Source organism: Cydia amplana, chromosome 22, assembly GCF_948474715.1.
Source record: "Cydia amplana chromosome 22, ilCydAmpl1.1, whole genome shotgun sequence".
NCBI lineage: Eukaryota > Metazoa > Arthropoda > Insecta > Lepidoptera > Tortricidae > Cydia > Cydia amplana.
The window spans coordinates 2,234,268-2,251,045 of NC_086090.1; the positions used below are offsets into that span (position 1 = coordinate 2,234,268).

At 37.5% G+C, this 16,778-nt stretch overlaps 1 protein-coding gene and 1 non-coding gene across 2 annotated transcripts; one reads left to right on the forward strand and one right to left on the reverse strand.

Annotated features, from left to right (window-relative positions):
- The first annotated feature begins 3,429 nt into the window (after positions 1 to 3,429).
- Positions 3,430 to 3,502, forward strand: Trnad-guc (transfer RNA aspartic acid (anticodon GUC)). The gene has a single exon. It is a non-coding gene; the product is annotated as a tRNA-Asp (tRNA).
- A 2,071-nt stretch (positions 3,503 to 5,573) lies between these two features.
- Positions 5,574 to 5,935, reverse strand: LOC134658437 (cytochrome c-2-like). Its single transcript, XM_063514118.1, is given in 1 exon segment — positions 5,574 to 5,935. A coding segment is annotated over 1 exon segment (321 nt). The 3' UTR covers positions 5,574 to 5,614.
- Between the last annotated feature and the right edge of the window lie 10,843 nt (positions 5,936 to 16,778).

A 16,778-nucleotide genomic window follows, 5' to 3' on the forward strand; every position in this document is an offset into this window, starting at 1 on the left:
GTGACAAGTCTTAGAATCATTCATCTATGTATATATATAGTAACGGCACCAGTCATGGGACATTTAAGAGGAAATTTTGAGTATTTGTGATATTTCCCTGATACATGTAAAAGTTCTACCGCTTAGCTTGTTAAAAGATGAATATCCTATCCTTCTTTCATGTTTCAGGCGTGTTGTATCAAAGATACTGCAGTTAGTTTCCACATAATTAATAAATTAAAAGTATGGTTTTTTTCTCCAGTCATGGACACCAAAGCTCCAGTAATGGAACCCCGGTAATGGACGTGGATCCAGTAATGGGCCCCCTATAATGGGCATACCCTATCAGTATAAGATATTGGAATAGGGAATAAGTTTTTGGCAAAAAACTAGTTATTAGTCATTTTTGTCACCCGATTGCATTGTCATCCGATTTGCATACGTATCCAAAATTTCAACTCAATCGGAAATCCGAAAGTGGCTCAAATGCCATTTCCAAGATTTGAACCACACTAACTAATACAGGATGGATTTTCTTTTTGGGTCAGTGAGGGCAGCTACCAGATCCCGTGCTGCTACGAGAAAACGGTCTTAGAAGACCTTCCCTCGATTTCAAATTAATGAAGATTGGCTTTTACAGATTTTGGAAAAAACATACAGGGTGCGAGGAAAAGGTAATTTTTGACAAACTTTTTTTTGATGCCAATCGATCCCATTCCTATTGAGGATCAAAAGCTTGTATGGAACAAAAAAAAAATCCGGCTAGAAAAGCCACAAATCGAGGAAAACATTTCCCATACAATTTGTATGAAAATGAAAACTTATATTTTTCACATGCTATTTTTGTATGCCAATCGATTCCATTCCTATCCAGTATCAATAGTTTTTTTGGGGTCAATGGAAAAAGTTTTTATTAATTTGTGGCTTTTTAGTACATTATCGTAAGTTGACCCCAAAGAAACTATTGATACTAGATAAGAATGGAATCAATTGTCATAGAAAAATAGCATGTGAAAAATAAAAGTTTTGATTTTCATACAATTTGTATGGGAAAAGTTTTCCTCGATTTGTGGCTTTTCTAGCCGGAATTTTTTTTAGCTCCATACAAGCTTTTGATCCTCAATAGGAATGGGATCGATTGGCATCAAAAAAAAGATTGTCAAAAATTACCTTTTTCTCGCAACCTGTATGTTTTTTTCAAAATCTGTAAAAGCCAATCTTCATTAATTTGAAATCGAGGGAAGGTTTTCTAAGACCGTTTTCTCGTCGCAGCACGGGATCTGGTAGCTACCCTCACTGACCCAAAAAGAAAATCCACCCTGTATACAAACTAACAGGGCAAGTTAAATCAAATTTTGTAAAAACGATATTAATTTATCCGAAGTCCGAGAAGACCTCCTGACATAGTTCGTACGAGTAACTACATTATACTTCTGTATTGTTTAAACATGAAATTACGCCATGGCAAGCATCATTATGTAAATTATCCCATCATAGGAGGTATGCAGTTTTACAGCTCCTATAATGGGATTGGGCAAAATACTACTATTTTTTATACATCTCTAGAGTCACAACATAATGTGTTGTATACCTTATCTCATGGTAAATGCAATTAACAAAACACATTCTAGTTTACACCAAGTAATAATTAATTACAATTTAATATATGAACTCACCTCTCTTAGCGAAGTTGTTAAGAATTCTTACTGGTTATTTTTTCCAGTGACACGACAACTTTTGGGTTGGCGCCAATTTCTTAAAAATTAACCGAAATTAATAAAAAGTCAAACTTAAACAGCTCTATGACTCTTATTTATGGTAAAATATTGTCAGTGTTTATAAACTACTTTTACATACTTATTTTAGAGGATTTGTGGTTTTATGTCCCATTACCGGTTCCACGTCCATTATAGGGTCCATTACGTTATAAGTATGTATTTATCTATTAAGTACCTATGTATATCGTCGCCTAGCAGCCATAGCACAAGCTTTGCTTAGTTTGGGGCTAGGTTGATCTGTGTAAGATGTCCCCTGATATTTATTTATTTAATTTATTTATACATATTATTATATTATTCTATTCTACATATTCTATTTATTTATTATTGAAAATTTACTAGATATTTCTATCGCTGGTGGCCTAGCGGTAAGAGCGTGCGACTTTGAATCCGGAGGTCGCGGGTTCAAACCCTGGCTCGTACCAACAATGAGTTTTTCGAAACTTATGTACGAAATATTTGATATTTACCAGTTGCTTTACGGAGTTTTCGATAAAGGAAAACATCGTGAGGAAACCGTACTAATCCCAATAAGGCCTAGTTTCCCCTCTGGGTTGGAAGGTCAGATGGCAGTCGCTTCCGTAAAAACTAGTGCCTACGTCAAATCATGGGATTCGTTGTCAAGCGGACCCCAGGTTCCCATGAGCCGTGGCAAAATGCCTGGATAACGCGAAGAAGAAGACTAGATATTTCTATCGACACCGTCCCCTCCTTAGCCGTTGCCATCGGCGCCAGCGCATATATCAAACGCCAACTATCTCCAATGGAGTAAATATGTTCATTTAAACGACATGTTGGCTGTCATTCTCGGAATCCCTGGCTATTATTATTGTATGGTTATATTTAGAAGGTATTTCCGTTTCCTGTGAACTTCCGGTTTGGTTGTGATTCAAAATGTAAGGTTGAGTCATAAGTACTAACTACAACATAGTATAGAGGCCATTTGTAAGCGTCAGCGGTATGGCATGTTGCGTTTATAGAGTTGTAGGCGTCCATTGGCTACGGTGACCACTTACCATCAGGCGGGCCATAAATAAAATAACATATAGTGGTCAAACCAATTTGTCAGTAAATAAGAACATAAAAACTATACTCATCCTTTTCTTTTGGGTGCTAGTACTAGTGTAAGACAAAGATAGTATGATTCTCTCTGTCTATGTTTGAAATGAGACAGTCCTTTGACAAACTATAAAATACATTTTGGAAATGGAAAATTTTGTTTCCCGTACTTACAAAATAATTAGATGGTTTCAAAATTATCCCACATGGAATTTTCGGAATTTTGGACACTTTCCAACGGGACATTGGTAGTTACGTCCATACTATAGTGAATATAATACGGCCATAAACTATGAAACATCCCATACAATAAAAAATATAGGGAACGCTTTAACAGTGACACACGGTATTTTGCAACCGAAAAATAGTTAATGTCCAAGGACTGTCTCATTTCAAACATAGACAGAGAGAATCATACTATCTTTGTCTTACACTAGTACTAGCATCCAAAAGAAAAGGATGAGTACATTTTTTTTGTTCTTATTTACTGACAATTTGGTTTGACCAACTATATAATGTATTCCGCTGTATATGTTTATTCAAGTGAATAAATCATTCACTATCAATTATATTTAATATTCTATTCTATTTCTTTTTGTTGGCTATAGATAAGATCTTGGTTGCTCAGATGGCAGAGCGCTGGAGTGTCGATCCAGAGGCCGTGAGTTCAAGTCTCACCCAAGACAGTAATTTTCCAACTTTAAATTTATTCTAAGCTTAATAGCATCGGTTGCAGACGTTTCTGCTAGTTAAAAATTTAATTAAATCATTCATTCAATAAAAATCGGGGCTCGATTCCAATTTATGAATTTGTTTGGCTTTGAACTGGTTTTGACACGATACCTCGAATTGACGACCGTCTTGGTGATTGACGCGCCTCTCACGCACGACTTTCACTTCATTGCGCTTGTACCAATCAGCGCACAATCAGCGTGATCTTCAAGGGCGTATCAAAATGAGATCAAAACTGTAATGAATTGTTAAATCTGAGTGGGCTACTTGCAGACTTGCGGACTTGGACCGATGACGATTCTAAAAATGGTTTAAGACTACTATGTTCTTTTTTATTGCATTAGAAAAAGACTACGTGATCTACGTGTTTTTTTTAATATAATATTACGCGAAACTCTGCGTAGGTGGCGCCACTTCTATAATAAATAAACAAACCTCATTGACACATGAAAAAATCTGTTACTAATGAAAGCTAAATAATGTAAATAATCGTACCTATATGATTCATAATTGTTACATATTTTCCGCGACTTATTTTTCAATTGTTTTTCAATAAAAAGACACGTCAAGATTATTTACCTTTTTTCTAACTCTAAAAAAACGAACTATAAAGGGGTATACAAGAACACAATAGTAGTTTATGCAACAGTGATATAATAAGGGTTCTTAAAATTCAAGGGTCGAAGTTACAAAACGAGACGTAGTCGAGTTTTGTAAAAAAAGACCCGAGAATTTTAAGAACCAATTATGAGCTGTTGCATACATTACTTTTTCTATGACAGCTGCAGCAAAAAAAAAAAAAAAAGAGTTATTATTAAAAAAAAGAGTTATTAAAAAAAAAGTTTTTATTTAAAAAAAATTGAGTTATTATTTAAAAAAAAAAGAGTTATTATTTTTAAAAAAAAGAGTTATTATTGTAAATGAAAACATACCTCTTTCAATCAAGATGATCGGAACTTGTATCTTTAAAAAAAATAAAGCAGTTGTATTATACTCATAAGATGACTGCTAGCAGTCATCTTATGAGCCTATAGACAAATCATTCAAATGACATTGCTTTAGATATCACTGTCAGTCATTTAATTGACACATATAAGTGCTGGAGTAGAAAAAGTTATTAAAAGCCGAGAACTTAATGGATTGTATTCGAAGTAAATGTACAATTCTAGGAATTCGTTTTATCTTTGTGGCAAGAGCTCCGAGGAATCAAAAGTACAGCTTGGCAAAAAAGGGTAGAAATTAAAAAGTGGCAACACTGTAGTAGTGTCGTCCCGTTTTCTTATATATATTAGTTTGAAAGGGACGACACTACAGTGTTGCCACTTTTTAATTTCTACTCTTTTTTGCCAAGCTGTAAGTCCCGTTCACCCAGTGTCCATGTGCGCACCCACCCGCTTACTCAGCCCCTGAATCCTCGGATCTCGTGCACTGTAAGTCAACATATTATTAACATGTGGTCTGCGATTTGTTTTATAACACTATAGCAATCACATTAACTACCGAGACTTTACTCAACATTGCCCACAAAACCAAACATTGCCTGGTTAAAAAAAATCTCTATTAAACGGCTATCTATATTTACTTCCTTATAATGTATTAGGGCTTCTAGAACTGGCTAATTTTGAAAATTGGACATATATTCTACACTAAAAGCACTTTCTATTGTAGTCAGCAGCAGAAGTTACTAAGCGGGCGAGGTGTTCAAAATGATTTTGACGCGACTATATTGTTAAGAGAATGAGATATACCTTGACACGCTCAAGGTAATTTTGAACACCTCGCCTGCTTAGCAACTTCTGCTGCTGACTGACCTATGTCCAGCAGTGGACGTCCTCTGGCTTATATGATGATGATAATGATATGCATGATGATTACCCCACTTTCAAAGTTACCTTAATGCAACACAAATTGGAGAAAGGCGATCAAAATTAAGAATTAAACATACTTAAACAGCTGTTGGGTAAGATAAGCAACGTTGAGAATCTTCACGGTACTTAAATATTAGTGTATTTAAGTAGTAATAGTCGAAAAGACACTTCTAATTCCAAAATTCTTCAGTTACTTGGTTACTTCGAAGCTGACTTAAGGTACGCGACGAGATCTGCCACGTCCGCCGGCTTTTTAAGCCCCGCGAACACCATTTTTGTGCCAGGAACGAACTTCTTTGGATTCGTCAGGTATTCAGTCAACGCTGCCTCGTTCCACACCACTCCTTTATTTTTCATAGGGTCTGAGAAGCTGAATCCTGCAGCAGTACCTGATTTTCGGCCGAAAAGCCCGTGGAGATTGGGCCCGACTTTGTGTTTGCCTCCTGCCTCTATAGAATGGCATGTTGCGCAACTTTTCGTAAACAGCTTTTTTCCATTGTCGGCGCTCATGTTTTACATTTAGGTTCGTGCGTTGATAAAATAACTAGCTATGGGTTTTTTGGCGTGGGATATTGAGGCGATGAAAACGGGGCTTGAATTTTTTTGACGTTTTTGACATTGCATGACAATTTGTACTTTTTATTTGTTTTTTAGACATGGGAACTCTTTTGAGTTTTGTTACGTCACCAAAGCACATATATATATTATACGAGGGCATGGCATGAGTGGTGGGGATAACTGACAGAACGGAATAGTCTTATGTATCTTTCACTAGGAGTAGCAGAGAAAGCGCTATTATTGTTTGTCTTTGTCACAGTCTCATATTTTTTTATTCCCCACCGTAGTTTATGGTGGGATACAAACAATGCGTAAACGTCAAATTGGTGTGAAACATATGAACAGTGTAAAGATTATCAGGAAAAAATATTGAAATCAGTGTTTCGTGTTCATGTAGTAGTACTTAAAAATTCAACAAATATGGTGAATTGCTCAGTTTTGCGCTGTACAAGTGACTGCCGGCAAAAACGGGACAACGTAACATTTCACAGGTAAATACAGTATTTTATACTTCGGTCACATTATCATGCTTAGTAACAGCATCCTACAATCTATATCAATTAAAATCTCAGTAGAAAAAGCATTTACAGTAAATAATAACTCGGGTAAAAAAATTAACCTATAAATATTTCCTGATAAATTAACCGACCAAATTACGTACGCATATTGACAGTAAGCCGTCACCCTTTTAATAACGTGTATTCAATTTAGTCGCATTGCTATTATTCGAGGGATACCAGCCCGTGATGCATACAATTACCCCAAAATTCGGGTATTTTGTATTTTAATAACATTTTTATAAATAATTTTGCTGTAGAACTGGACATATACGAACAATAAAATTGAACTGTGTTTAAATTAGAATGTAAATTATATTAACGTTATAGGGGGTTTTGCCACGACTCAGAGAATCTAATTCTATGATATGCTGCAGGCACTAATTCTTAATTTTGCAATAAGAGTGACAGATTACAAAATGAATATTTCGTTTATTACCTCCAGATTTCCACAAGATGCAGGCACGCGTGCTAAATGGATTTTAGCAACCGGAAGGAGAAACTGGGCACCGACGCAAAACTGCCGGATATGCTTAAAGCATATTACGAAAACCTACCTTTTCTATTTCTTCCTGTGGCACACAGTATGCTAATATGTATAATGAATCGCTTAATGATATAGACATTTTTGTTAATAGTTTGTCCGTTTTCAAGAACAAAGTTCGGCATATTTTGTTTACTAGTATGTAATTGAAAAATTGTTTCAAGTAAATATTTTGCATTGTTTTCTTACTTTATTTGCGTGTTGTACTCACAACTATACCTACTGGTAATTTATAATTAAGTAACCTATTTACTTTTCATTGTAATAGTCAACTTAGTAACGTATGAAACTTTAGGCCTATTTTTAGTAATTTTTGTAAGACTTATTTGTAAAAGGCTGTTTGTTTTCTACATAAAAAAAAAGAAAAGAAAATTGGCCCATTGATATTTTATTTATTGCTGCGTCTTACGTAGGCGAACTACTCGCGAACGTGATTAAAATTACCCCAATATTTGATAATATTGGGGTAATTTTTACCTATATGGTATCCCCGGGTTTGTGACGTCATCTATGTCTATCCCTTACGGGGGCACGCGGTAGGCCACATCTATAGAAATACTACCATCTATGATATTATACTACTCTTTGTCCTACACTGACTTAATATAAAAGAAATATCAGTTCTTTATTCTATATCAATGTTGTCCTATGATATTTATACTACTCTTTGCCTTATGGTCTTTGCTTATGGTCACTTTTTATTTAATTAAAAGGGTTTATTTAAGTCTGTCAATAAGAAAAAAGAGAAAGACAAAGTTAATAAATTTAATAATAATAATGGCCTTGCCCCGCTGCTGGCGGCACCCTAGGTTAGGTTTTTTATAATATGTTTATAAGTATTTTGTATTGTTTTTGTAAGTGTTTTTGTATTTTATTTTTATATCCATATTATAAAATAACCTAACTTAAGACCAAAATTAAATAAAGATAATAATAAATCCATCCGCAGGGCAGCTTGTGGCGAGCTGTTGGGGAGTAACGACCCCACGGACCCGAGTGCTCACGAGAGTCGGTCAGGGTCTCCGTCTCCGGCGTGTCTTCGTCGGTCGGAATGGACCCCAAGGGGACCCGCAGGACTCTCAGCTCTGGCTTGCCTTCATTGGCCGTCCAGAGAGGAGTCGTTAGAGCTATATGCTCCAGGTGTGGAAGTGAAAGATGCATAAGACGCGAGTTGGCACAGTGGCTGTTAACAGCCACTGGGTAGAAAGCGGCGCACACCTCTCGACACCCCTGAGCCGCTCACACCGATGTTGCCCCTGGTCGCCTTCGCGACGGCAGTTACAGGGGCCCATCTAGTGCGCGGCAAGTCACCACCTGCCTCGATAACTTGTGCAAGCATTGATTGGTATGGCAGGTGTCCGTTCGTCTTTGCAATAACCCAGTCTCATAGTCCACCCAAACTTCAGTCCATAGACCGGTATTCTGTTCTTTTTTTCTACAATAGTCCCAATGCCTGCTGAGGCCGGTATATGGGTGTCTATTGTTGCACCTGTGAACGGGTTCCAGCAGGCGTTCTACATGACATAAAAGCTCTCCAAGGGGGCTCTACGTGTTAGATCTGTGTCCCTACGCAAGCCTATCAAAAGACCGGGATTATAGGCCCGTGAAATCTAAGGAGATACAAATAATAAATCCCATATACTTACATCCTTTATCAATATATTAGACAAAAAAATTCAATTTCAAATTCAAGACATATTTCAGGCTTAAAATAATTCGACCAACTAATTCCGTCACTAATAAAAACAGCAGCAAAATTGAAAAATAAATCGCACCTGTTTTAGTAATGGAAATTAATGGCTAGCCTGTATTAACAAAATTGCAAAACATATCAAAGCGTTGATTTTCTGTCAACCGAATAAATTACTACTAGAAACTTTTGCACTCAAATTCTAACATAGTGTTCAAATTTTATTCATAAAATTCTAACATCCCTGGCACCTATTTCACCAACTATTTACGGCAAATTGTTATAGAGCAGGCGACAATTGTCACCACGGTGAAACAGGGAACGTAACAAAACCTCACGAAAAATCATTCACAATTAAGCATTGACTTATATATTACTTCGTAAAGATGAGCCTAAGGCCTGAGTGGACGCTCGAAGCGGAGCGTTCGGCGGGGCGTGCAGCGTGGCGTCGGGCTCACAAGTAATTTGAGCAGCGTGTACTAAGGCCGCTCCTATACGTTTGCATTTGTTTAACATGCACGCCGCACGACCCGCCCCGCTGCACGCCCAACTCGAGCGTCCACTCAGGCCTTACACTTACGGGCACTAAGAATGGTGCCTGTACAGTCGCCATCAGATACATTGGAGCGGCCAAGGTGCTCACAAATATCTGAACACGCCTCTATTGTAAAGGCGTTAGAGTGCGCGTTCAGATATTGTCAACATCTTGGCCGCTCCGATATATCTGATGGCGACTGTACAGCGGTGTCACGCACACGAATTCGAGCCAATCGTGAAGTCTAACGCCACAACGCGATTGGTTGATGAATGATGAGTTCGCATCACGCGCGCGATTTGTCGCAACTAGTTGTCGTGTTAATTCTTAGTGGCCGTAAGGCCCGTCTTTATATGTAGGTATATAAGTCAATGCAATTAAGGTTTTTCCGACGTAATTGTCTTAAAGTAAGCCATTAAGTCTTCCCGTTCCTGTGGTTTCTTCAGGCCAGCGAACAGCATCTTGGTTCCGGGGACGTTTTTTCTGGGGTTTTCTAAAAAAGCGTGTAACGTCTCCTCGTCCCAAGTGTATGCCTTTTTTATCATGGCGTCAGAGTACGCGTAACCTGAGAAAAAATTAAACTGTTCAAATATAGTATAGCCAAATCGCATATTGCTCACTCAGTGAGCAAAATGCGATTTGGCTCACTGTTTTTAAGTAGCAAATAAGTACCCTTGTTCGAGCTGCTGAGGTGAAAACTTAATTGTTGGTATATCTTAAGAAAACATGAGTGAATAGGTAAGTGATGAAGAAGGAATACATTTTTCGGGTTCTCTAATATGTTCTCACTGCTGAGGTGAAAAGTTTTGTGAACTACACGAGATCAAAGTTATTTACATCTCGTGCGCTTTTGAGTCCCTTACTACGCTCAAGATTCTAAATTAGATTCACTCGCTACGCTCGTGAATCTAGTATAGAATCTTTCGCTTGCACGGGACTCGAAGAAATATCAAACTTTGATCTCTTGTTGTACAAATAACTATTGTCAAAGGACTGTCTCATTTCAAACATAGAGAGAATCATACTATCTTTGTCTTACACTAGTACTAGAGCACAAAAGAAAAGGATGAGTAGTATAGTTTTCGTGGTTCTTAACTGACTGACAAATTGGTTTGACTAACTATAGTAGCAAAATTAAGTGTTTATGCAACTCTTAAGAGGCCCACTGATTAACAGTCCGCCGGATATCGGCCTGTCAGTTATTCGGAACAGTCACCTTTTACGTCTAACTGACAGGCTGATATCGTCCGGCGGACTGTTAATCAGTGGGCCCCTTTACATGCAAGTTAAAATTAGCCGGTGTAACTTTATTTCAGCGCATTGTAATATGCCTAAATACTTGAATAATAATCTATCTTTATCTTTATTAGTAGGGCGTTTTCTAAAATAAATACCTATTGAAAACCCGATTCTTTCAAATCTGGACATCTTTGGGCTCATTCTACTCTAAAAGGACAGCATTTTCCATCCTTCCGTTAAAAAAAGATGTCCCAAAATGTCCATTCCATTACGTCAGGCTTTAGTGTGATTTTTTATTCACTTATGTGCGCGTGACGTAGTGGAAGAGTAGTGGAAAGTACAATTTCCATACACATTTTTTATGTTAAATTTCCGTATTAAATGTATAATAGATCACCAACGGACACCTTAAAGATAGAGTCTGTGCGGAAAGAGAAGAGTCGTGGAATGTATCGGGCCCCATACAATTCACGACTCTTCTTTTTCCGCACAGACTCTAGAGTATGTTTATACCAGTGAACTAGCAGTACATTTGTTTGCCACCGTAGTAAAATGATAAGATAACGACCCCCGCGATACAGGCTATGCCTAGTGCGGGGTCACTGCAATGTGCCTGTTAAACTTTTATTGTCAAATAAAGATATTGTTATATTATTATTATTATAAAGAGATCTTTATTGAACAACAACATAAGTACAAAGTAACAATAAAGTAACCTAAATAAAATTAAAGCGGCTGGTTGAGGTCACTGGGAGCTGGCAGCTTCCTCGCTTAACGAATAAGCGTTGCGATTCAGCGAGGAAATGCTGCCAGTATCTTTGGTAATAGTACCAACGTGGGGCATAGGCCCCAGGGTATAGATTTTTAGTTTTCCTTTTTAGGGTTCCGTACCCAAAGGATAAAAAACGGGACTCTATTACTAAGACTTCGCTGTCCGTCCGTCTGTCACCAGGCTGTATCTCATGAACCGCTATACCAACTGTCTAGTTGAAATATTCACAAATGATGTATCTCTGTTGCCGCTATAACAACAAATACTAAAAATTAAATAAAATAAATATTTAAGGGAGGCTCCCATACAACAAACACGACTTTTTTGCTCTATTTTTTGTTGATGGTGCGGAACTCTCCGTGCGCGAGTCCGACTCGCACTTGGCCGGTTTTTTTAAGTAGTTGTTATAAATACCTTCACCCGTGCACGACCTTTTCCCATAAAACCCGTAAAGATTGGGTCCCACTTTATGCTTGGCCCCCAACTCCAAGGAGTGACAACAAGCACACCGGGTCATGAACAGTTTCTTCCCGACTACCGGGTCGCTCAAATCTTTCATATTCAATATAACTAGAAATTTAGTGGTTTTGTAAATTTTGAATAGTGAGTAAACACCAATATTGGCGTTATAATTTGACAGTCGTTGTCAGCTGTGTAGAAAATGAGAAACAGTTAAATGCAGGTAGGTTTTATATTAATAGGTAGTGGTTAGATGGTCAAACCAATTTGTCAGTAAATATCTAGGAACAAAAAAAGCGGCCAAGTGCGAGTCGGACTCGCTCATGAAGGGTTCCGTATTTAGGGGATTTATGACGTATTAAAAAAAACTACTTACTAGATCTCGTTCAAACCAATTTTCGGTGGAAGTTTGCATGTTTAATGTACATCATATATTTTTTTTAGTTTTATCATTATCTTATTTTAGAAGTTCCGGGGGGGGGGACACACATTTTACCACTTTGGAAGTGTCTCTCGCGTAAACTATTCAGTTTAGAAAAAAACGATATTAGAAACCTCAATCTCATTTTTGAAGACCTATCCATAGATACCCCACACGTATGGGATTGATGAAAAAAAAAATTTGAGTTTCAGTTCTAAGTATGGTGAACCCCCAAAATTTTTTGTTTCTTTTCTATTTTCGCGTGAAAATCTTAATGCGGTTCACAGAATACATCTACTTACCAAGTTTCAACAGTATAGTTCTTATAGTTTCGGAAAAAAGTCGCTGTGACATACGGACGGACAGACAGACGGACAGACGGACAGACAGACAGACAGACATGACGAATTCATAAGGGTTCCGTTTTTTGCCATTTGGCTACGGAACCCTAAAAACTACACTCACCCTTTTCTTTTGGGTGCTAGTACTAGTGTAAGACGTTTGACACACTATATTCTCTTTGCTCACGGTATTTCCGGACATGTTCCGGACCGTATGTACAGTCGCCTTCAGATATATCGGAGCGGCCAAGGTGTTCACAATATCTGAACACGCACTCTAACGCCCTGACTATAGAGGCGTGTCCAAATATTCATGAGCGCCTTAGCCGCTCCGACATATCTGATAGTGATGGCGGATGTACAACCTTTAAAAAAAGAGCGCATCTTAAATGCCGGCAACGCACTTGTGTTGCAGGTGTATAGACATTAGACACAGACCGATTATACGCGACAACGGTAGAAACCAATTCGTGGAATGCAAGTTTCAAGTTCTTTATTTGCATTCATGTTGTACATAATATGGGTATTAAATAACAAATGAGTTGTTTCAAACATGAGCTCTGCAAGGGCATAGCGTTATTCTTATTACTTAACCTAACTTATACCTAACACAAATAAAAATGTTAAATTGTAATCTTATTACATCTTAAAACTTGTCATTAAAATATTCGTCGACAGTGTAGTAGATTTTGTTTATTAGGGTTCCTTTTAATTTTCTCATAAGTAAATGTTCTTTCTTTTCTTCCTTTATATTTTGTGATAGTTTATTATATGCAAATACGTATTACGCTATTAAAGCACCCAATGTTAAATGTTTTTAACGCCTCACAATGTAAACTATACCGACTTTGTTCTACGCAGCAACACTTCCAGCAACATCCGTGAAAACAACACCTGTTATAAATTTATTACAAATGCTGTGAATCAGAATATGTAGAAATATCTGGAAGACCGAGCTTTGCTCGCGGAAAACATAATTATAAAAACTCAAAAATGCGCGGTATCCCAGATATAAGACCTATCTAGATCGATTTTTCGCCCCCCAAAGCCCACATAGGATAGCAAACTTCATCGAAATCGTTAGAGCCGTTTCAGAGATCCCCGGAAATTATAAATAAATATATATACAAGAATTATCGTTTAAAGGTATTAGATAGATAGATACAGGCCGACAAGAATATGTAGAATTTTATGTAGGGCGCTACTGAGTTTTAAGTACTTCAAAGGCAAATACATCATGCAAACACCCATACTAAAACGTAGTTTACGTAGTGGTTATATTCTCTTTGTAAATTACGATCGTTTATAGAAAATTCCAATAAAAACTTAAATAATATATGGAAACATTCATGTCACTTTTAGAATTTAACTTACAAGATTATGAAACAGACAGGTGAAACTAAAAATAAAAGCTTGTAAAATCGTAAAACCCTGTCCGATCAGAGTGTACTTGTCAGAATGCTTAAAACTTTTTACAGCACGCACTGGCCATAATACCTTCCCCATTTCAAACGTTCAGTTCCATTAGACATTACCAAAATCTTCCGTCAGTCAAAAACACATCAAACTCAAAAAAATAGCATTTTTAACCATCCAAACAAACTAAGTAAGTATATTTCATGTTAGCCCGTGGAATTTGACCTGAACCTATAGGGGAAGCTAGGTAGGGGTTTCCAGGAATTTAAAACATGGCGTAAGAAGGACATTATGGGTTACCCTGGGTCCAGATTTCAATAGTGTTATCTACAGAGAAAACAGCACCCTGCATTGCCTACACAAGTAATTTATTCAGTACGGTGAGTTGGACAGATTATTAAATATAGTTGGTCAAACCAAATTGTCAGTAAATAATAACAAAAACTATACTCATCCTTTTCTTTTCGGTGCTAGTACTAGTGTAAGACAAAGATGGTATGATTCTCTCTGTATATGTTTGAAATGAGACAGTCCTTTGACAAACTATAGGAATAAGTTGATCTATTATGAGTTATGAAATATAATAATCTCTCGTCCGATCTTCATCCAGTATTTCTGTTGTTCCAGCTCTAAAATGGCACAAGTCGACCTCAGTAGATACTTAATGTTCCTAGTTTTGATATTCAGTATAATTTCCTCAGTATACGGCTGCAAATGCTGCCGAAGGAAGGTCTCTTGCTCAGGCAGGGCCCCGTGTAGACGAGGGCCATACAGATTTTAGACTTAAAACCATGGAAATAAGAATCAATATTCAACAACAAAACATTAAAAGCTGCTTCAGAAAAGCTCATATCGAAAAAGCTTCAGATTGTATTCCTAAAATGATCAAAACATCAACAATTCAAGACCTCAACTTTAGAAAGATACGATATCTAGACGAAAACCCTAGAGGTTTCAATCATAAAATATGGAAACTACCGTGAGAATTCTTCAAAAACTTTCAGATGGCAAAAGAAGGTGGCCTTCTAACCGGACCCTACAGTTTTAATTTTAAACCATTCAAGAGTATTTCACCGTTTAAATATGCAATAAATGTCATGTTCTTTAAAAGACCTGCTTCGTCTTCTGTAATTTTCAAAATATTACATTATAACTGACAACATTTTAACCCGCTTTTTAATAGATTTCTAGGAAACCGTACATTGTCGTCACTTTCTCGTTTTTCAGTGAATACATAACCTAATAATGTAGGGTTATGTGTGCGTCAAAGTGGTCAGGGTGCCTGCAAAGTTCAGTTTTATTAATATAAGTAAATAGGTATTTTTGGTCTTAATTTAGTTTATAACGCTTTTTGCACGGAAAGTATTGGTTCGGGTCAACTTCCACCTGTGTCTTTTCGTTTTTATTATCGTTTTCATATGTATTTAGATTTAGTTTAGATGATAATGTCGGTGGAAAGACTCAAATCAATTCTTTTTGTTGCAGATCTAGCGTGGAGAATGAGATTAAGACTTTTAACTACATAACCGGGGCAAGCACGAAATTAGTTCTAGTGAGTATGACTCAAATAAAGAAGAGGCGCTTTCCATATAGATTTTCGTACCTACATCGACCCGCATGTTGCTATCTCTATTGCACGTGCATAATTAGGTATATTTTTGTCAAACTCGCACAGTGACACTGACAACCGGCATCATGGGTGGGACAGCATGCAATAGAGATGCGGGTCTATGTACAAAATCTATCTGAAAAGCGTCTCTGCTTTATCAATTAGCAGGCTGAATAAGAGGATATGTTTTACTTGGATATTATTAATTCACGTCTCCTGTGGACATGTCCAAAGCCAGTGGCCATAAAACCTTGAACCCTTACGCGCACATAGGGTGTTTTTATCCCAGAAATCATCCTTTAAGGGGGTGAAAGGGGGGTGCAAGTTTGTATGGGGAGTCGATAAAAAGCAGATTGGATGCTATGTCGAAGTCGCGGGCAAAAGCTAGTTGTTATAATATTCGTAACTAGCTACCACTCAAAAGCACATAGGAGTACGGAGTACCAACTGAACGTCAAAGCCGCAAAAAGAATAAATTAAGTTGATGAATATTTTTGGGGTATTTTTACCAGCGACCGAGGGTAAGAGCCTTTTTCTCTTTTAGCAAAGATCTACTTACCCTATTCCCTTTTCTTAATACCAAAATCGCATAATCTGACAGACGGATTTACCCGAATTTGAAGTTAAGCGACTCAATAGCCAGGTACATAGAGCGAGGATCGCGCGAGGCAATTTCCTCGCGCACAAAACGGCTAGTGCCTCGGCCGCATTGCCTTGGGCGAGGCACGGCAACACTAGCCGTTTTGTGCGTGAGGAAAATGCCTCGCGCGATGCTCGCTCTATGTACCTGGCTATTTGCTATGCCCATGTTTCAGATAATGAAATGGGGTTTGATGTTGTTGCTGCTGGTCGGTATATTGGCCAACCTTTTAGTAGCAGAAGCGTGCAATAGAAAAGGCATCCTTCCTTGTATGAATCCATCACCCTGCGAGACTCCTGCCTCGGCCTCTACTGCTAGTGCTGCTAGTGCTCCTTCTAATAAATCTTAGGTAAATACTTTACCATACAGTATAGAGAACTCAACCGGTAGATGGGCCGAATTTTATTTTGTTATCGCTTTTTATTTATTTTTCGTTACAATTGGATACAATTTTGCTGGTTTGAGGAACTCTACACTATGGGTGGAATAAATAGGTACAAAAAGCCAATTTGGGACAAAAAAAAATATAAAATTTTCCGTTGAAATACGTAAATACATTTTCGTAACTCAGTGAAAGATTT